Genomic DNA, 21948 nt, shown 5'->3' with positions numbered 1-21948 from the left:
AGCTTTCCCGGGCGTTCTTAGGGCTGAGCTTAGGGACATTAGTCATATACATATTTTGGCCTTGTAACAGGGGAGCTGCATGGGGGTAGTGAGTCTGCTATGGTGATTTTGCCAAAGTGGTAATTTCCAATGGTGTACCGCTGGAGTTTGCTTGCTCTAACCGGACTCTGGGGGCAGCTTGATTAAGGCGATCTCCTGTAGCATATTATTGAATTAAAAAAAAAAGGGCATACGACTACAACTCAATGTTCAATTCACTGTGTGTCCATAGTGAAGAAGTCCCAGAATCACTGTTCCATAAGGAGTTCAAACTCTTAGAGGGCAAAGAGGTAAATCCCCCGCCCCCCATGATAAAAGTAACTTGGGGACCAGTTATTCAGACCCTCCTGTCGCTGCCTCCTGTTTGCCGGCCGGGGAGCCTCCGCTGGATTCCTTAGTGCCACTCTCTGGTCTCGCCCTCGGTTGCCCTTCCGGCCTGCTATGCGCCAACCGTCCAACCAGTCCCAGGCCTCCTCTGGGGTGGCGAAGAACCAAGCCTTTCCGTCCGATTCCACCCTCAGCTTGGCCGGGAAAAGCATAGCGTATTTCAGATTCCGCTCACGAAGTGCCTTCTTGACATCGAGGAAACTGCGCCGCTGTCGCTGCACCTTGAGGGTGAAGTCTGGGGGGAAAAAGGTGATTCGACTGTTTTGTAATTCCAATGGGGGTGCAGATCGGGCAGCCTGCAGGATGGTGTCCCCATCTCTGAAATTAAAAATCCTAGCCAGTAAGGGCCGTGGGGGGGGCCCCCCAGTTTCGGTCTGCCGCCCGGCACCCGGTGCGCTCTTTCCACGGAGAAGAAATTGGATAGACCGCTTGGTTTGAGGTAGGTGGTGACCAATTCCTCTACGAACAAGTCCGCTGCCGGCTCTTCCGCTCTTTCCGGAACTCCCAGGATGCGGACGTTGTTGCGCCTAGAGCGCCCTTCATAGTCCTCTAGCTGCGCTTCTAGTTTGGTGGTGTGGTCCTGAAGATCATCCATCTTGCGCTGTAACTCAGAGGTGTCGTCAACCAAGGAGCTTGCTTTTATTTCTGCCTCTTTTAGGCGCGTATTCATGGAGTGCATATCTGCCCGAATGAGGGTTACTTCTGTGGACACAGAATTGATTCGCGACTCCAGCGATGTGCGAACGGTCATGATGGCTGTAAGAATGTCCTACAGCGTCTGCTCCCACGCCTCCTCTCCAGACTGTTGTTTCTCCGATGCTGCTACACCTCCTTTCCGGCTTACCCCAGGGCCCCTGTCCCACGCAAACTTATTCAACTTGGCTTGGACCGCCGCTTTGGAACTGACCCCCAGCCATAATGAAAGACGCCTTGGGTAACGTGTGTTCCGGAGGGAAAAAAGCAAGGATGCTCTGCGCAACCAGGGATCGGTGCCAGGTGTCGGTAGTGCTTCTTCCATGAGACCGGGTGTGTTGCCGTGGGCCGTGAGCCACCGAGGCCCAGACACAGACCACCAGCCTGTGCACCACTCCCCGAGGGGCAAAATCTCAAGCCTTCCGCTGATCCGCAGGTCCACAGCCCCGGGTTCGACTGAGTGGCAAAAGCTTCAATTGTGCAGTAAAAGTGACTGCAGCCCGGCCTCTCCTATCAGTGCCCCAACGTCACCCGCTCAGATCACCATCTGGCCGCAAGGCCTCCTGGCTGCTTTCCTCTACGCTCCGAAAGGGGGGGGGGGGGGGGGGAGAGATCCCCTCCCATGACTGCTTCTGGCAGCGGCAGTTCCTGAGTCTACCAAGGGTCATCGAGTTGGGTCTCTCCCACTGAGGGTGACAGCAAGCGGACCCCGGGAGACAATGGGTGGCAGGGGGCCGTCGCAATTTACTTGGCTCCTTTATTTTACTGGCAGGCAGCACCCAGGACCGAGCCGGCCTGCCCTGAGGGCACTCGGCAATCCTTCCTTCCCCGGGGCCCATCAGATGGTCTCAGGGCCTCCTTCCAGGGACAGCTGGGCTGCAGGCTGCCCTACGTACCAGCGCCTCGCCCCCCCAATGACTGCGGCACCCGGAACCGCAGGGAGTGCTCCGGCAATCAGTGCCCCGAGTCTCACACGGTCTCCAGTCCCGCAGAGCGTGTCTCCCATCTCGGCCATCCCCGCACGCCGCTATATTTCACCCAAGGGGCTGCTCCGGCTCCAAATGATCCCCGGCTCCACAGGGAAACAAGAACACGGAAGTTTCCGGCAGGAGCAGTCACGCGGACCGGAGCCCCAGTCAATGGACCAGGTTTCCTCGCCCTACTTGCTACGCAGCATCACCGTTGGGCCGCAAAGTGGATCGATGGGCCAAAAGCCGGAACCACTAGCAGGAATCAGCGGTCACCCGGCTCCTTCGGTGCACGGTGAGTTCCGGTACTTCCCACACTATTTCCAACCAGCTACCGGATAAATGTGAACGGCCATTTCTCTCTGCGGTTTGCCACGCCCCCCCTGGTCCAAGCAAAATTAATGCGATGAATGAAAATGATGCCCTTCTGCACATTACCTGCACTTCTTTCTGTAAATTCAGTAGGGGTGGGCCGAATTGCACAAAGTCTCCGCGAGCACGCGGAACTTTCGCGTAGATTGCTTTTCCCGCCCGTTCGCGATGTTTTTGCGTGCTTGCGGGGAAATGTATCTCCAACTTGCCCATGCGGTCGCTAATGGTCGCGGCCATCTTGCTTGCGATGCTTATTTCCTGTTCTGGGTCGAATGACATGTTCGCGATCGCAAACACTCGTTGGATAGCGCGACCGGCTACCAACAATCCAACATCTCGTGGCGAACCAATAGGAAAACTCGTCGGCGAACGCAGGGACCCGGTAAGTCAAGACCGCGAGAATGCATTTTTAAAGCGCGTACAAGAAAAATACTTCCTTTACGCGGCAGATTGCGAAAGTTTGGACATTTTCGCGCTCTCCGCGGAACGCGAAAATGTCAAAATATTGGAAATTCCGCGAGCGGAACGAAATTTACCGCCCAGGCCTAAAATTCAGAGCTGTTGAAACATTAAGAACATTTCTGTTGTGCTGAGAAATAATGCCCAAAGTAGCTCTGATTTAGGCTAATGTCTAGTATTGTATCTTGGGGCACTAGGACAGTGATTCTTAACCTCTTGACTTGCACTGAATCTCATAGGGGACCCTGGCCTAAGTAGTTCCTATGATTTGAAAATCAAAACACAAATACAGAAACCAGCATATATCAAACAAATACACAAACTATTATCTGTTTAATTTGGAATCCGAACATACAAACATCTTAATTCCAGTGTTAATGGGAAAGTTGGTGGCGTTAAAAGTGTGGTTTCATTTCTAAACGAGCAGGAGGGAGTGTACACTCTTCTTTGCTCCTTATACAGCAGTACAATGACCTTGTGTTACTGCCCATAAGGAGATTGATATGATTTATTTGTTAAACTAAAGTAAAATAGACGTTACTCGGGGAGAACTCTATCTTGAATATTCAGGCCCGCTATCGTTACACTGATTGACCAGGCAGTGTGAAATGCCCTTGGCTTTCACTTCCGGCTTGGCACTGTTTACTGGGCATCTTAATCAGACTTGGCCTGTTTCCACTGTGCAGTACACATGGCTCCATCGTGAACAATGTAGTTGTTGTGTAAGAATCCTGGTTAAATGTGAAAAAGTGTATTTAAAATATCAGACTGTTTTTCTGCTATTACTGTGAATCAAAATAATATGTAGTGTGTCAGAGTCGAACTGCTTTCCTTCACATTTAAGGGGGGGTGGGGGCAGCATTTCTATAATGCCTGCAGAGGCCACCATGGTAGACTCTGGTGTTAAAGAAAGGAGCTCTGAATAGTGCCTGGCGCGATAGGTGAATTATCGGAATAGATTCTCGATTTAGATTCTACCTCACTTAATTCGTTTTTTTTTTTTTTAACAAATCATTTCGACTAGTCTGTTTGACCCTATTTATAAGGGCTCCGCTGTGAAGTCTGTTATCCCGGTTTACTGGGAGCGATAATTACCTCTGATTGGAATTTCCATCTGTGAAAGGAGATTGGCCTGGGAAATTAATGCTTTTCAGACTAAATTCCTGTTTTTTCAGGTAAATTACAGCAATTTTGACCTGCTAAACCTTACCTGGAGATATATGCGGGATTCAATAATTGTCGCAGAGTTTTTTTAATTCTAATTCTCTGCACAAACAGGTGCCAGAATCAGAGCCGTTTCTAGGTGTTTTTGCTGCCCTAGGCGAGAATTGAAAAATGCCGCCCCCTCCCTTTTACTACCATCACTCTCTCCCCCCTGTCATCCAGGCTAGAGGAATTGTGGCCTGCAGAGCACTACAATGAGAAAGAAATGAGACAAACAAGGTGCCTTAGCGGACTAATGCAAAAACAATTGTTTGTCGCTGCCTCACTAACATCATTTGATCTTGGTCAGACCTAACCAGGCTCACTCTATATCCGAGAATAAAAGAAAAATCCAAAAAGCCACATCAGCAGTTGCAAACTATATTCCAGCACACTTCATCATGATAGTGGTCATCAACTGCCATAACTGAAGCCAGCTTGGCCTGTGTAATTTACCTTACACAGTTACTCTAGCAATGTTGATTTTTTTTTTTTTTACTGTTGTCACATAACTAATATAGTTACATTGTTTGTGTTGTTCGACAGTTACACAGAGTATAATGAGTTGGAGTATAGTGGCATAGTTAGTATCAATATACAGTTAATTATAATGTACATAGACAGTATAGTTACACAGTAAAGATCCATAGTTACCGTAGCTACATCTACTCATACAGTTCCGTAGGTGATGATATACAATTCTGTGACATATAGCTAATTAGTATTGTTATACAGATTCATATGTATTGTATTACAGGTATTTTCTTAGCTGTGTATGCACTAGTTCTTTGGTACTGTCCTACAGGTATAAAGCTAATCTATTACATTGATATAGTCATCAAGTTACCATTGACCACAGAGACTGGGCGAGTCACATGTGCCTGGGACCGGGATCCACCACCGATGCTAATTATTTCATCCAACTCTCCAAGAACCAAAACACCCGGCGCACTTGGAAAGCACCCCAACTCCAGCTCAAGGATGAGTCTCTACAACGCAACTGACCCATCCACAGAGCCACTTCACCTCGATTCGCGCAATACCCTTCCGTACTGAAGATCTTACACAGTGACAGGTGTCTGTTCTGATATGTTCACCGTGCACGTAAATGCAAATGGTATAACAGATTGCACAGGGGAGTCCCTCTTTGTGGTCGCACAGTTAGTGCAGTTAACACATCGGAGAGCTTAACCTGCACACTCAGTTTCCAATTTTCGGGGCCCCAACTAGGATTTGTATCCTTCCGATCGACAAAATTAGCATTTCTCAACAGAGTAATAGGCTAAACAAAATGCTAATAACTGCACCAATGTAATCTGCTTTCAATGGGCTGTACACATGGAGTCTCGACTCATTTTGCCTATAAGTTTAAGAAATGAAGGTTAAAAAGTAGTTTAAAGGCTATACAATGAAGGTTATAAGTTTCAAACCCACTTAAAGGTCTCACGAGGATACCTCGTCGGGCTGGGCCCCCGCTGGGGAAATCTTAATCAGCCCTTCATATGTTTCAAGATCAGTTATATTGCTTGTCTGGCTAATGCACCAGCTGCAGACACGTATAATCTGGAATTGTATAGCGTGTCGAGTAAATGTACCTGCTGCAGAGATATGTGCCAGTGAGACCGGTACAAGGGAGCATGCACGTGCTGCAGAGACTGGTGACATATTCAACTCCAAGAAAAATCATTTTAAGGCTATTTTAAGGCTATTGTAAATTCGTGAGATGTAATCTGCAGGTCAAGTATCCCCCACCTACAGCAAGATCTTGGTTACCCTGCAAGACAGGGTACCGTGTTCAGCCCCAGATAGCCCCAGATAGATGCTGAGAGGCTTAGCTTGCGAATCACAGCTGTGCATCCCAGGTGGACCCTGGCCTTTCCCCGTTCAGAGTCGACACGCGGCATGCATGTAAATATATTAACACTAGGGGCTGTGACTTATCTTGAGGGGGCATGGACACACACATTATACAAACTCAGGCCCTTTTCTTGAGGAGGGGCGATTTCTGAAGTTTTAGGAAGGGCTTCCTCCAACAACAGCATCCCAGGCACCCACCACCCGGAGCACAAGAGCTTTGAAAAACAAGTGACAGAGAAGTGAAACTGCCCAGGAGAGTCCGCAAGTGAACGATCTTTGCCATCTGCAAGGTGCGCGTTATCTGCGCATACTGGACTCCGCTCCACGGGGGGCAGAGGGCGGGCAGGGGGGATGAAGAGTTGGGTAAATATGCTTGGCTGAGAGCTAGGGGTCCATGTCAGTATGCCCCTCCAGTCCCTTGTGTGATGTACACAGATGAGAAGTTTCAGTGCTTAGGTAGGCAAAATAAGATCCTGGGCCCATCAGCGGCATTAAAAGCAAGGTTCGTAAATGGTCTAGACTGCCTACGCCTGGGAGAGCCAGGGATGTAGCAATCTGTAATACGGCAGGTGGAGGTCAGGGTCGAGAGGAGCCCAATACACCCCAAACATAGCTGTGTGTTTTTTAAACTACCAAACCATGGAATGAGGACGATTATCTTTGCTTGCATTAGAGCCCATGACAACTTTGCTAAACCAGTGGTGAGAAAGGAGGTCTCGCTCTCAACAGCATAAGGGGGTGCAAACACAAATGCCTCCCCCCCCCCCCCCCCCCCCCCACCCCCTTGGTCCCCCCACCCCCCTTCACATCACACAATGTCCAGATAGGAGCATAAAATATACATACAGAAGACTCGTAAAGTCGGAGGCTCCTGCCACACAAGATGAAGGTTTGCTGCGCACACAGATTTACAACCTGCGTAAATTCCAATTCACTAGTACAAAAGTTTTGTTTCTACTTGACGTAGCTGAAGCACGTGAGGCATTACACGCACCTCACGAACACGGATAAAACAGCCACGCATCTCATGGAGCGCAGCAAGCACCGGTGCCGAGGGGGTTCTGGCCTGTTACCTTTCACATCCACACTTCCAGATGGACCGTCTCACGCACAAAGGCTTGGTAGGACACGGAGAAACAAGCGCCGGCTTTTGACCACGCATGATTGATGGCAGGAGCAGCCATGCTGGCGCTGGCGCTGCGGCCGCACAAACACGGCGCGCACGGCCCCGCCCGTGGCACCGAACGTGACGTCAGGTGATGTTGAATGATAGAAGGCGCTACAATTTTTCCCCCCTTTTGCCGCCCTAGCCCTTTTGTCACCCTAGGCGGTCGCCTAGGCTTGCCTAATGGTAGAAACGGCCCTGGCCAGAATTAATCTTGACCCCACGTAATAGAGGCACAATGTAATCCTTCTGTCCAAACTCTTGAGTTTGTCCAAACGCGCCCCTTTAAACATTGTGGTCTTGATCCTCAAAGCTATTTGTGTATCTGATTAGAAGTTAGGTGTGCAAATGGCTAGCTACACGCATGCATCCATATTTGGGATTGGCAAAACCGGTTTTGTACTTGTTAATGATTTAATTGCACGTGCTTGTACATGAGGAAATCTGCTCCTGGGGTGGAGGGAGGAAGTGGGCACGACTCATTTCTATCAAAGTCCTGGTCAGAAATGTACTTCTGTCAAGGGCAGGAGTAAATCAATATCCGTGGTGGCAGTATGTGATGGGGGAAGAAGCCCCAAAATTGTTGTGTGTAGGAAATTGATTTTGCCACGGTGAAAAAATGTTCTGTATAGAGGAGGAAAAAATACAACCACTGCTGTCCGTGCACCGTTGAGAGGTGTGAGTGTACAGTATGTACAAAAATGCCTGTGAATATTCCTTTGCGTGGGAAAAACTTGGAACTCTTCAAAGAATGCCAGTACTACTCGTGAGAAAGTGCAAGTCGCAACTTTTCAGAAGTACTTCTGAAGTCCTTGGGAAAGTCTAAAATGTATTCCCCAGGTACACATATATCTACAAGACTAATTTTCTGACATATTTGGAGAATCTGAGTTCTAGTGACTGTTCATGTCTGGTAATGACATTTCTTTGTTTTGGCTTATTTTGAGTCTTGCACTTTCCCTTGATTTTTGCACAACAACAAGTGATGGAGCCATGGAAATCTCACCTGGCTAAATCAAGACATACATGGTTTGATAACTATTTAGCCATTAAACCCCCCCCCCCCCTTTTTTTTTTTTTTACTGACTTGTGGTCAGATTTAGAGTTTAGCAGAGAGGGAACTCTGTCGCAAAGGCAACCGACAACCTTCTCCTCTAAACTGAAGTACCTTCTGTCTGATTTGGAGTTGGGTATATTGATGTTTGTTAGCGGCAGATACTAGTCCGTCTGTGCTGACCTACACCTCCGACATCCCGACAGAGTAAGGGCCATCGAGGTTTGGCCATTTGACTGTACGCCTGATTTAGGATTGCCCGTCAGATGTCCAGTTTTCTCTGTCTGTCCTTGCCATGTAAAACCTTGTGCAAAGGGCAGTGTAATGTAAACTTGTAAATGACTCGGTTGCCATGTGAGAAATCTCCTATAGCGATGGGGCTCAATGTTTGGGAAAAAAAAGCACAAATTTCTTCTAAAAAGAAAATCCTGCTTTGGGTTTTTTTTTTTTTAAATAAAAAAAAAATGTGTGGCTCTGTCATTTTAACGGAGCCATCGGTCAAACTTTTAGTGCATTAACAGGAACCGCCATGATGGCCACTGCACTGACGCGCCTCTCTAAATTCGACCGGCAGAGTACCCTTGGCATATGAGTAGTAAAGTACCCCACCATACCAACGGTCATGCTCTCTCTGATTAACTCTAAATGAGGCTGTTCTTGATATTTCTATGCACTTACTATATTGATGATTTATATGTTCCCAGTTGTAAATAGCGTGGAAAATATTTAAATGTCTTTTTTTGGTATGTTTCTCAGGAGGAAGATGAGCTTAAAGCCGGAACGTAGAGGAATTCATGTGGACCAGTCGGAGCTTCTTTGTAAGAAAGGATGTGGTTACTTTGGCAACCCTGCTTGGCAGGGTTTCTGCTCCAAGTGTTGGAGGGAAGAGTATCAGAAAGCACGACAGAAGCAGATCCAGGAGGACTGGGAGCTTGCCGAGCGGTAATGTTTCACCTTATCCCAGAGAGCCCTACTTTATTACCTGCATTCTTCATTTTCATTACGGACTCCATGACATATCGTCAAAAATTGCCATCTTTGTTGCCTCGATTCTCATCTTATGATTTTGTCTATCACCTGCTTTAGTTTCCTCATAGTGCGCACTTTTTATTTGTAGTTCATGATTGTATTTATATAGGAAATGTATAGCCCGCCCTGAAGGTCCTGGTGCTAATCTGGAGTAAATTCCGTGACGACCAAGGTACAGGTGGAGGAGCCAAATTTTAAGAGCTTTCCTGAACAGTATGTAGTTAGTAATGGAGCGAAGCTTGGGAACTAGGGAGTTCCAAAGTGGAGATGTCTGACGGGAGAAGGCACGGCCACCATAGTTGAGCCTTCCTGATCCTGTGAACGCTCAATAGTAAAGCGTGAGCAGATACAAAGAACATCAGTAAGTGTACCAGTTGAATAGTTACATCCATAATTAATGAGAGTAATACACTTTTTAAAATGTTTTGAAACTACTTACTTGGAAAGTCCACTGGAATTATGTGACAGTGAAGGGTCAAATAATGTTGCAGGATTGACTAAGTGACACAGTAAATAATGCAAACTATGTGGCACTATGCTTATCTTCTGTTGCAGTATTCTCTCTCCTTTTGGTCATTTTTACATATCACTACTGTCTGGCCTAAGGTTTCAATTTATTAGTTTTCATTTAACACCTGCATAAAGCAGTCTGCATCTGAAAGATGACGTTTGCGAAGGACTTGCTGCGACAGAGCACCAATGTGTGCCACTTTTTAATTTTTGATTCCTTTAAGTAGCAGCGAAATTCCTTTTGGTTGAACTATGCAAATTAAGCGGCAGGTTGTGGAATGTGGCACACATGAATTAAATTCATAATTAAATGGAAAATGTCACAACCGCAGATTCCCACAATTCCACTGGCCCGGATTTTAAGCAAGGGTTTTATATTAGATGGATGTCGGTGGAGTTAAGATGCTGTTTTTGGGGGGGAATAGGGCCTCTTGTTTAAGAAATAAAATAAAAAAAATCATCTTTACTACAAGTGGGTTTTAATCACCTGCACCTCACAACCTGAACATCAGCATTGTGGTTTTTATTTGGTTCCTGGGCAGCCTTTTAGATACTGACCCTGTCGTTCTGCGTAACGGTGGAATCAGGGTACTTTCAATAGGTGCGACACCGTAAATAGCATCACGTAATTGCAAGAAGACAACCTGTGCCTAACATCCTTAGAGTTTTTCTTCTAATTTCAAAGCAGGGAGATGACTCATGAAACATCATGAACACTTTAACAAAACTTCTGCTCCTCCCTTTCGGTATTTTTAGGTCTCGCTGAGCCAAAGGCTCGAAGAGACATTTTGTATGTGGGATTTTCAAAGTGCTACCCACAGTCTTTTGGCTGGCCTAAACCTTGAGTGCACGATCACATGCACGTGCACAGCTGCTCCCACTCCCCCCTCCCTTCTCTATAGCTTTGGCTCCTTTGTTTTTTATTACACCCTCCCTTATCTCCCCACTCTTTTCACACTACCCCCTCCCTTCTAATCAGTTTCCTTTCTGCTCCTTGGATTGACCTTCCCCCTCCCTTTTCTCCCCACCTCATCGCAGAGACGGAGGAGACAGAGCCATCCTACATGGTTAATGCTTTTGCAGGTTTCAGTTTTCAAATGTATGCAAACTGCACATTTCACTCAACTGCACACACACACGCACGCACACATTCACACAGACACACACACGCATTCTGTTCTACCTTTATTGGTTCAGGCATCAATCGGTGGCGCACGAAAAAACATTATTCAGCAGGATAGAGACATTTAAACTGCTCAGAGATCAGTCAGCGGCGCACGAGAAATCATTATTTAGCAGGATAGAGACACTTACACTGCGCGGTTTGGTTTACTTTTGAGCTCTTTTAATTCCCACCTCCCTTCTAATCAGATTACTTTCTGCTCCTCGGATTGACCTTCCCCCTCCCTTCTCTCTGACCTTCCCCCTCCCTTCTCTCCCCACCTCATCGCAGACACGGAGGAGACAGAGCCATCCTGCATGGTTAACATCTCCCTCTACCACTCTCTCTAACCCTCTCTCTACCCCTCGCAATCTACCACTAAAAACAATAGCATTAATCATATTTTTGAAATGTCTTTCAAAATACGCAGAGGCGGGGGAGAGAGCCATCCTGCATGCTTAAAGCTTTCACAGGTATTAGTTTTCATATTTATGCAAAGTGCAAATTTCACTCAACTGCAGCGCACAAGATCTCATTATTCCGCAGGAGCATTCAACATGTTTTTTAAATGTCTTTCAAAATAGAGACCTTTACACTGCGTACTTATTTTTTACTTTGGAGCTGTTTTATTGAACATTAATAATGCGTCCATGCCTCATGTACCTTGGTCTTGCTAAAAGCCACCTCTCCAGTGCTTAGTTTGTGAAATATGGAGTGCCGGGCCCACCATTCCTTATATGTTGGGGCTACATCTGCGTGCGCTTATTTAAAGGGATCACAATGGTGGACTTACATAAAAGAAAACCAGCACTGTGCCATCTTTCACGCATAACGGGCTTGTTCTTTTAAATATACACAGCGCATGCTTTTTGGAATTACGCTCAGAAGGTGCAATGTAAAAAGCTACATGCACGCGCTCTATATATTTACAAAGAATTAGTGGCGGTGGTGGAGGGGTGCCATACAATTCCGGCACCCTGGGTCAGTGAGGTGCAATGGGGAGACTTGCAGTAGTTGCGCCTTTTAAACAGTCAGCATTTGGAAACTTGTTGAATTGGTTTATTTATGCCACGCAAACCCGAAAGCAAAACCCCTTAAAATGCATGGCACCCTGTAACGTTGAAGAGGGAACATTTTACTTTCTCTGGTTTATTTGGAAGTGTCTCGGCCATTATGTGGTTCTTCCCTTTGCAATTAAGAGTACTCCATGGTACTCACAATAATCAGAGGTGCTGGGATTATGGTATGGGGTAACAAATTATGTGGCACGGTTATCTAAATGGTACATCAAGAAAATGCAACTTATGTGGCAGGAAGATTTCACTATTTGATCATTTTAAAACATATATTCTGGCTGGGAACATTTGGCAGGGGACAGCGCACTCGGAGTCTCTTTACTGCTCACAAAACTACTTTTGCTCTCTCTGTACCTCGCACTAACTCTCTACCTCTCACTCTCTCTTTTCACATCTCCCTCTACCACTCTCTCTAGCCCTCTCTCTACCCCTCGCAATATACCATTATAATAAATAGCTTCGACATTGATACGAGTTTGAGCTATTGGCATTGAACATAACAATGCCTTTTATTTTTGAATAGTTTTTAGAAACATAAATAAAAGGATTTGTTATTTACAATACCAATAGGTTAAACTCTCGTAACTGCGAGACCTATTGCATTGCAAATGCTTGTTTTTAAATATGTGTTGTCATAAAACCAATGCTAATAAAACTAAAATAAGTGCCTTTAATTGTTGTTCTGCTTGCCCAGATCAGATCTGCAGGGTTTGCAAACACAAGGACAAGAGGGAAACCCCCATAACGTATGACCTTCTGGGCTCAATGGAGGGAATGTGAGGCAGACTGTATATCATCTCTGTATTTTATTCTGTGCGATTGCACCGGGATATGGAGACGGATCTGAACATAGCTCCAAGAATCTGACCCTATTATATTCTTTTTGAATATCATGAGATTGGCTGTGGCTACAAGTACTAAGGGCCATTCCCTCAAAAAAGGCTTCGTATTTTTGACGTGAAAAGTTTAGCCAATCATGCAACATACTTGACTATATTTCTGAAGGCACCGGATACATCCATGTTCATGACATAGCTTGTATTTTAAGGACTGCTGTTGTCTTCTGCCTAATGCTTAAGGCAACAATAGTGTATACTGTTGAATGGGAATGGAAACGGAGACAAAATAAAAAAAAAAAGAGACTAAAGGAAAGATCCCTGGAGTGGTACCAGAATTGAGGATGTTATAAAACGATAGGATGCCATCCTATGTGCAGGGCCCTGTAGTGATCTAAAATCCTCCCAACATCTACTCCTTTAAAACGGCAGTACATTAACAAGTTAGGCTGAGGAATATGTTTGCATACTTGTGATGGATGCGTTCATAGTAGAGCAGCTAGACACTTTAATACAAAACCTGCTCTGAGTTACCCGCCTGCAGATCAGTACTGCCGCTGTCCTGCTTTTGAGAAGTTGAGTTTCTCTTGAGCACTTTGGCCCACATTCCTACAGATTGCAGTGCATTGTGTTTGTGAACGCACTCCAAAGACAGACATTTTTCTAATAACTTGGACAGTGTCAGGTTTCAGAACATGCAAAAATGGAGCAACTTGTATGGCTGATCAATATAGAGCGTGCATATGTATTAAAAACAAATTGAAATCTTTAACCTTTCCACGGCCTCACATTGCCGCCTTGAATTGGACAGAACACCTCTTCCCTTCGAGGCAAAAACTGCTTTAATGGTTAACTGCTTTTTTTCCATAGTCTGCAAATTGGTTGAATGACACCGCTGCTAGTCACCGCACCGGGACATGAACATTATTCTTTTCTCCTAAAAAGTTGAATTCTATTCCTATGTTTTCTCTTATGCTGTAATATACTGTCAAGTTTGAGGTCTTCCAAGTTAGGTAACATTTTATAATTTGCAATATTAGCTAGAACTATTTTAGCCCTTTTACTCGATGTCCATACCTTATGTAGTCTGCTGGTGCATTTGCTAAGGGAACAGCTACTACACATCCCTGTCCAGCCATAAATATAGCAAGATCATTCGAACAACCAGAACCTAGTTTGCACTTGAGAACGATCATTTGAGAAATGTAATTCCTGTTCCGAAATGTCCTTTTACTGATGCAAACTAGCTTCTGGTTTAGGCAACAATTTAGCATGGGTCTGATGACTGGAGTAGACTTCATTCATGAGTCAGGGTGCCGTTTATTTTGCTCTTAAAATGTAATCGCTGTAGACCGAAACATCGCAGATTTCACAATGTAATGATGTACTCCTTAGCGATGTACTCCTGATGCTATTGTTTGTCAAGTACATCCTTTGTACTTTCTGATCTTTGTTTCTCAGCGACACCTGGCTCATAGCTCTGAAAGAGCCACACAATTCAGTTGTGGAATGGAATGGAATGAGATTTTTAAAGCGCATGGCTGCCAGAGAGCGTCCCAGCGCTGACAGAAAATCAGGATAGATCAGGCGGAAGCGTGAAGGTGGTTAAGGGAACAGCCAAGTCTTTAAAGACTTTCGAAAGGGCAGAAGGTTAGGTTGGGCATGGAGGTCCAGTGGAAGGGCATTCCACATCTTGGACGCCTGATAGGAAAACCGCCGGCCTCCAGAGCGTGCTTTCTTAATCCTGGGTATTTGGGTAAGGTGGGCATTAGAGGATCGGAGGGTTCTAGTCGTGGTATGCGGGACCACGAGGTCTTTAAGGATGGGCGGGGCTTTTCCATGAAGGATTTTATGGGTTACGCACAGGGCCTTGAACCGCACCCTTTGCTCCACTGGCAGCCAGTGGAGTGCTCTGATCGCCGGTTTGGCAGAGCAGCGGTTTTTTGTGCCTGTGAGAATCCGAGCGGCAGCATTTTGCACCACCTGCAGCCTGGCTGTGACTTTTTTTGGTGCACCGAGATATAGGGCATTTCCGTAGTCCAGTCTGGACAGGATGAGGCCCTGTAGGAGTAGCTTTCTTGACTGGAAAGGAAACAGGTGGAGGATCTTGCGGGTGGTACGTAGTAAGCCTGGGTGTTTAGGGTCAGGTTATGGTCCAACCAAATCCCCAAGCTTTTGATGTCAGTTTTGGGGGTTGGGGGAGGACCCATGCACGGGGGCCATAGAGACTCCGGTCGGAAGTGGGACTGATTGCCCATCACCATTATCTCCGTTTTATCCCCATTGAGTTTTAGATGGGAGGCGTTCATCCAGCTGACTATGTCCCCCAGGCAGGAGTGCAGGTCGATGGTGAGATTATCTGGCCGACTGAGGGAGACAACCAGCTGAGTATCGTCCGCGTAGTTCAGGAGTTTAATACCATACGGACAACAGTTTTTTCCAGGGGCGACATATACACGTTGAAGAGCGTCTGGCTCAATGACGAGCCCTGAGGCACTCCGGAAAGTATAGGGGTCTCCCTGGAGATAAAGTCGCCTTCTGCCACCTGGAAAGAGCGATTGTGGAGATAAGATTTGAGCCAAGAGAGGGCCGGCCCTGAAATACCAAGGTTTTCAAGCCGCTGTGCCAGGATGATGTGGTTGACGGTGTCGAATACCGTGCTGAGATCCAGAAGAATCACTGCCACTGATCCTCCTGCATCAATGATCTTCCTGGCCTCTTCGACAACCGCCACCATCGCTGTTTCCGTGCCCTGGCCCGGGCGGAAGCCAGTCTGTGATGTTTTTAGCAAATCGTTGGATTCCAAATAGTTTGATAGCTGACCATTGATTAATTTTTCAGCCATCTTGCTAATGCCAGGGAGAAGAGAAATCGGCCTGAAGTTGGCCAGATTGCCAGGGTCAAGGTTGGGTTTTTTGATTAAGGCTTTTACCACAGCCTTCTTCCAGCTTGCGGGCACCGTTCCACTTTCTATAGAAGAGTTTATCAGGTTCACCATTGGTGCTAGGATGGTAGGGGCGACCTGTTTTAGATGTCTGACTGGCGCTGGGTCATGCGGGGACCCGCTTTTGAGGGATTGAAGGATGGGCCCTAAGGTTGCCTCACTGATGGAAAAAAACCTGATTAGTTCTGTATCCCTGTTCTGGCACTGCGGCGAGTGAAGAGGAGGGGGGTCCACAGGGAGAAGAGGGGGGAGGTGTTGAAGGATATTTTGTATTTTCAGGTCAAAGAACGTGGCTAACTCATTACAATGATTGTCCGAGAGATTATGCGTGAGAGATGGTACTGGGGTCTTTAAAAGTTTTTTCACAATTTGGAACGTTTCTCTGTACGAACAGGATGCCTCACTAATTTTGTCATTAAAAAAGGATATTTGAGCGTTTTTAGAGCCTTTTTGTAATTGAGGATAGTCCGTTTGTAGTCATTTTTGCTATTGGGATCGAAATCTTTCCTCCATACTCTTTCCGCTCTCTTGCAAATTTTCTTTAAGAGGCGTACCTCATGGGTGAACCACGGGGAGGTGGCTTTTTTCCTAAGTTTCCGATGCGGTTTTTTGGGAAGGACTGTATCTAAAGATTTAGCAATCCAGGACGTGAACTCCACGTCTGCTAAGTAAGGGTTCATTTCGGGATGTGGTCTGGTGTCCTCTAGTGCTTGTTTCCATTTGTCGATGTCAAGTTTCGCCCATGGACGGGAAGGTCTGCTAGGTGCTTGGATGGAAGGAGTAGTGGACTGAATTCGCAAACTAAAAGGGATGAGCATATGGTCGGACCATGGTACAGGGATCTGTGTTCCCACCACAAGGTCAGGAAAGTTGCAAAAGATGGGATCAAGCAGGTGTCCACGATTATGTGTGGGAAGATCGTTTTGTAAGTGGAGTTGATGGGCTGCCAGGTCTAAAATCAGTTCTGTGGCGATTTAGTCTTTACTATTGTCAAAGTGGACATTGAGGTCCCCTAAAATTAGGAGATTGGGCCGTGTACTGGCCATGGCCAAGGAGCATTCCAGAAGTGAATTGTGGAATTGCCCCATGGCTCCTGGTGGACGGTAAATGAGAACTCCTGAGAGGGAGATACAGGGGGACATTTGGATAGTGAAGTGTGTATTTTCACAGTCCGTCAGGGGGCTGTCAAGGAATCTGCAAGAGAAAGACTCTTTAAAGATAACGGCAATTCCTCCTCCCCTGCCCTTGGGACGGTTCAGGTGTTGAATCAGGAATCCGTGGGGTAATGCCTGAACTATATCGGCGTCTGAATCAGGCGCAAGCCATGTTTCTGTAAGAAACAGGATCTCTAGATGGTGTTCCTCGATAAGTAAGTGTATTTCATGGGCGTGTTTGGGCAGAAACCTGCAGTTGATCAGAGCCATATTAATGATCGTCTGAGGGTGGTGCTTGTTTATAGAGGGAGTGCGTTTGAAAGGACAGTGGGGACAGTGGGTGAAGCATGAATCTCCTCTCAGTGAATGGGAACATGGCGGTAGAACAGGTAGATTGAGGTGGCATAAGGAATCTCTGGAGTATGAGATCCTCGCTCGAGCCCCCGTGCCTGGCTCCTGGCTCGTTCTGGCGCGGACGGGCCCAGACGGGCTTGCCTTAGGCACGCCTTCGGCGCGCCATCGTCGCGCCCGCTGCGCTCGTCCGCTGCGCGTCCTAGGAATGCACATGTTTTATAGAAGGGAACTTCAGGCGGGGGGCGTGGCCTCACGGTAGTGGGCGTGTCCTGGTATGCTCGGCAATGGCGGTAATCTTTTCACGGAGCCCGTGACAGCGCTAATATCCGCTGTTTGGGGTGCTCGAGTGAGTCTAAGTTCCAATGGTATTATGCTCAGGGGGAGAACGTGCCAATAAAAACACAGTAAGTTACTACAATTTTAAAAAGTTGTGGCGAGTGGTCTCCCGGCTTCCGCCTCAGGAGATGGTGGAGATTTTCAAGGTGTAAAGTTGTAAAGAGTTTAAGACTTCCATTAGATTTTCAAGGTGTAAAGTTGTAAAGAGTTTAAGACTTCCATTAGTTCGATTTGCCGGAATTCACTTCTACCCACTCTGTGATATTGATCCTCGTGACCTTCCCTGTGCGGGCAGATTCAGCTGAACTCACCAGAGAGCCCAGGCACTGCCCTCCAAGCTTGCAGTGAATTATCCCTCTCCAGGACAGCCCTTTTCTTCATTTCCTTCAGTGCTCTCTCTCCCCGTTGTCCTGTACTCCCCTTTGGAGAAGTATAAATGGAACAAGGAAGCTACTGCTGTACTGTACTGTACTGTAGAAGCTGCACTGTCCTAAGTATGCCTTGTGCGTGGGCAAAGAAAGGTTCTCTGCGGGGTTTACTCTTCTTCTGGTCCTGTGATATTATTGTTCTTTCTGTCATCCTTAGATGAAATGTTTTCATAATATATGCACATTTAGAACTTCACTCTGATCTCATTAACCAATCATGGCACTCTTTCTCATGAACAACATTCCTTTACCTACCTTTGCTTCCAATCTTTAAACTGTTTCTGGGTAATTTAGCTTTGTAAATAAAGGTAGGAATGACATCCCTCATGTAAATATGCTACCTCATGACTATTTTCTTCAGCGCCTCAGACACCACTGCATTTCATTACATGTGCATTCTATTCCACTTTGCCTGCTCCTTCACGTTCTCCATCTTCATATGTCCAATAATTGCGTTTAAACACTAACGCACACAATTGTCTCCTATATATATGATTACTCCCTGCCCCAGCCATCTCTGACCTTTCCCCTGCCCACTTTGATCTCCATGTCTCTGAATAGTTGCTGTCCTGTGTCTGCTCTCTTGCTGTCATTTATTCTGTCAGTTGTTCAAATAATTCTCCTTCCACCTTGTCATCTCATTAGCTTCACTATCGCCCTGCTTATTCAATAAATTGATACTCTCCACCAATAGGTAGTTGTAACTTCTCTTCACTCCCTTCTGACCCTCAGACCTGCACCCAAATACCCACAGTTGCACATCAAAAATCCACCCTGATGCCAACATCAAGACCCACAAGCTCCCCTCGTATAAGGTAGTAGCTGACTCCAAATCTTTATGACCCGTGTTGAACACCATGATGAAGCATACCACCCATAGTATAGGTGAGTCTTTTACCTCCAGAAGACAACAGTATCCTTAAGACATATCTCCGATCACTCAATCTTTAAAATAAATTAAGACTTGTGATTCCAAAACTAGCTTTCGCTTAGAAGTTTGAGTTTTTATCACCATCACAATCTTTGGGTACTGGTTGTGCTATATAACTCTCATTCATTCATTCGGGAGATTAGACTGATCCCATTTGGGGGTGTATGACTTAATTCATCTTAACAGCTTCAGCTGATACTGTGGGCTTTTCCTCCACATGTAAACGTGGGTGTGTAGTTTTGGGCTTTGCATGACCACATTGGGATTTTGCACTGTCAGTTGTGTGGACTGCAGTCCTGTATGTTGGGAGAGGTACGTCAGGCTATCAGAAACCACAGTAGTGTAGTATGAACCACTATTATAATTTCACAAATGACTCATTTTAACTTTACAAAAACTATAAAATTAAATACCTTTATTCTGTATCGTACATTTAGTGAGGAAAATGAAGGTCACTTTAACACCAACTGTAAACAAATACTGTCTCAATTAAAGTTTGGAGGTGAGGTTTTGTTTAGGAGATAGCCTTTAAGTTGTTTCCTGAAGGTAAGAATGGTGGGCTTCTTTCTGATCTTGACAAGATGGAGATCCAGGCGACACCAGTGAAGAATATATACATGTCGTTCTCGTATTCAGTTATCTGTTCCAAAAACAATAATTTAAATGAGTTTGTGGATTTCAAAGGATTGCTTTATTGCTCGGGACATATTGTAAGAGGGTCCAGTAACAAACTTAAAATAGGTACTCATGATCTGTAGATAATTTTCATCCTTGAATTCGTAGCACATGCTAACGGTAGTTGAGGCAGTATTGCCTGCCAAGGTTACATATAATTGAACTGTGAGAATTGAGAATGCAGAGTGCATTCGCCACCAGTTGCGTTATAGCTGGTAAATGACCTTGCAGATTCTCTTATGGCCATGAGTTTTTAAAACCATGATAACCAGAATCTACGGATTAATAGTCTTTCACCGAAGTACTTGCTCAGAAACATTTATGCATAGGAGAGGACCAAATCAGTAATTTGTTCAGTCTTAAAATGTTCCAAAAGGTGGGCCGAGTCTTGCTAGGCCATGTGGGCTTCTTGTCCAGACCGAAATTGTCCACTGTGTTTCAATACAGACCAAAATGTCCATGGGTGCGAGGTTTCAACAATAGACATCCTTCCAAAGAAATTAGAATAGGGAAAATTATATAGAGTAAATCTAAGCATTCAGGGTGGGAGAGCCCCTCGGTCAAATTGGTCGAATGTGCGCTATCTGTAACAACGTGTCTTTATCTCCACTTAGGCCACATCTGCTAGGTGTGCCCCAAGGGGAGATAAATACACTGTTTTAGGCTCTCTATTGTTGAAACGCCGCACCCACGGACATGTTGATCCGTATTGGAACACAGTGGACGATTTTAGTCTAGACGAGACGCCCATGTATCTTGAATACATTTTTGCCTTTTACATATCTTGTGGCTCAGGTGTTGTATTGTCTTGTTTTCTCTCCTTGTATTGATCTCTCTTAGCATCCAGCATAAAGAGAGGAAAATGAAGTTCCCTTTGTTTCTTTTGTTTTACGTTTTCTATTCAGTTTCTGTTTGGACCATTTTGTTGTTTGTATTGCACTCCAAGCAATGTCAGATGGAAAGCAAATAAAGGATAAATTATCTGTAAGGAAGGAGTGTTGCGTATAGGGTCCACGAGTTGGTAAGCTTACCCCTTAGATGTAGTACAAAACACCAACAGTGTCCAGAAACGTGTGTGGGTGGTAAAGGAGTGAACTGAAGGGGTTGCAAAGAAAGTTTTGCAAGTTTTAGCAAATGATCTGCAACATCACTTACTGCAATACAGAAGGTGAGTGTCTATGCCAAAGAGCTAAGTCCATGTTGAGCTGAATTTTAAAACTACCATCAGAAGTATGGTGAGACTGGAGCAACACTTGGCGACAGTGGATAACATTAGGAGTTCCTAGCTTATGTTTGAGGACTGTCTGCGATAGATGCAGTTTTTTGGAAGCCCTCATAGGCGTTTCAGGAGGTGACACATGATAGGTGGTTCTCAATATGTACTGTCTTCCACTGAGATGGGAGAATTCTGCGACAGTAGTGACAGTGATGGCTATGTTTGAGTTGACTGAAAGTGGGGTCGTAACATATAGAAGAGTGCTGAAAGTGAAGTTAGGTCTGTATCACCGCCGACTTTTCACTGATGTGTGTCCTGACCCCTTGGTAAGGATGAAAGAGCTAATGAGAATAAGAAAAAGATCTTCTGGACAAACGCGTGGAAGCCTCTGCCAGTTTTCAGTTCAATTAAAAGTGTGTGCAAAGGCAAAGATTTATTTTATCAATGTGATGATGGCAGCTCATTTCTACTGAGTCTGGATGGGGTGATTACTGTTAGAACCGGGATTCTCTAGTTGGCGGAGGTAGGTACCATAGGCCAAATAGGGACCCTTGCTTCTAAGTCAGGGAAAGGAAGGCCACCTTCTCAGATAGCCCCTGCTCACCCCCTCGGTAGCTTGGCACGAGCAGCCAGGCTGATCTTCAAGGCAAGTGTGTAAAGAATTTGCAACCACGCTCTCAGCAATCCAATGAGGACACCCCAAATAGACTCCACACGAGTTTCATCAAAAAACAATTATACGTTTATATAAAAAGATACACCATGAAACCACACAATACAAATCCAGCATATGCGTATTTGTAATATTTCACCATGCTGGTTAAGCCCTTGTAGGTTCTTGCAGTGTTAATGAGCACTTCTCTATGATCTCCTGCAGTCCTAATGCAAAGATATGCAGTTCGTAATGCAAGAATCGGGCACTTTGTAATGTCAAAACAATGCAGTTCGTTCTGCAACAATCGGGCAGTTCGTAATTCCAAAATAATGCAATGCGTAATGCAACAATCGGGTAGTTCGTTATGCAAAAACAATGCAATGCTTAATGCAACAATCAGACTTCTATAGATACACATCTAAATAATATGAGGGAGACCAGGATA

The 21948-nt window shown here is 45.6% G+C and overlaps 1 protein-coding gene across 4 annotated transcripts in view; it reads left to right on the top strand.

The window, feature by feature from the left end:
* The window catches only part of RABGEF1 (RAB guanine nucleotide exchange factor 1), a 324189-nt gene that overhangs the window by 71228 nt on the left and 231013 nt on the right, over nt 1-21948 (top strand). For all 4 annotated transcript variants that reach the window (XM_085649754.1, XM_085649756.1, XM_085649757.1 and 1 more), the window contains one exon: nt 8954-9139. In XM_085649754.1, the coding sequence (XP_085505880.1) occupies nt 8961-9139 (179 nt within the window). In that variant the 5' untranslated portion in view covers nt 8954-8960. The remainder of the gene's footprint in view (nt 1-8953; nt 9140-21948) is intronic.

This window comes from Triturus cristatus, chromosome 3_2 (assembly GCF_964204655.1).
Source record: "Triturus cristatus chromosome 3_2, aTriCri1.1, whole genome shotgun sequence".
Classification (NCBI taxonomy): Eukaryota; Metazoa; Chordata; class Amphibia; order Caudata; family Salamandridae; genus Triturus; species Triturus cristatus.
Note: the sequence above shows the minus strand (reverse complement) of the source record. Positions and strands in the feature narration are given on the sequence as shown.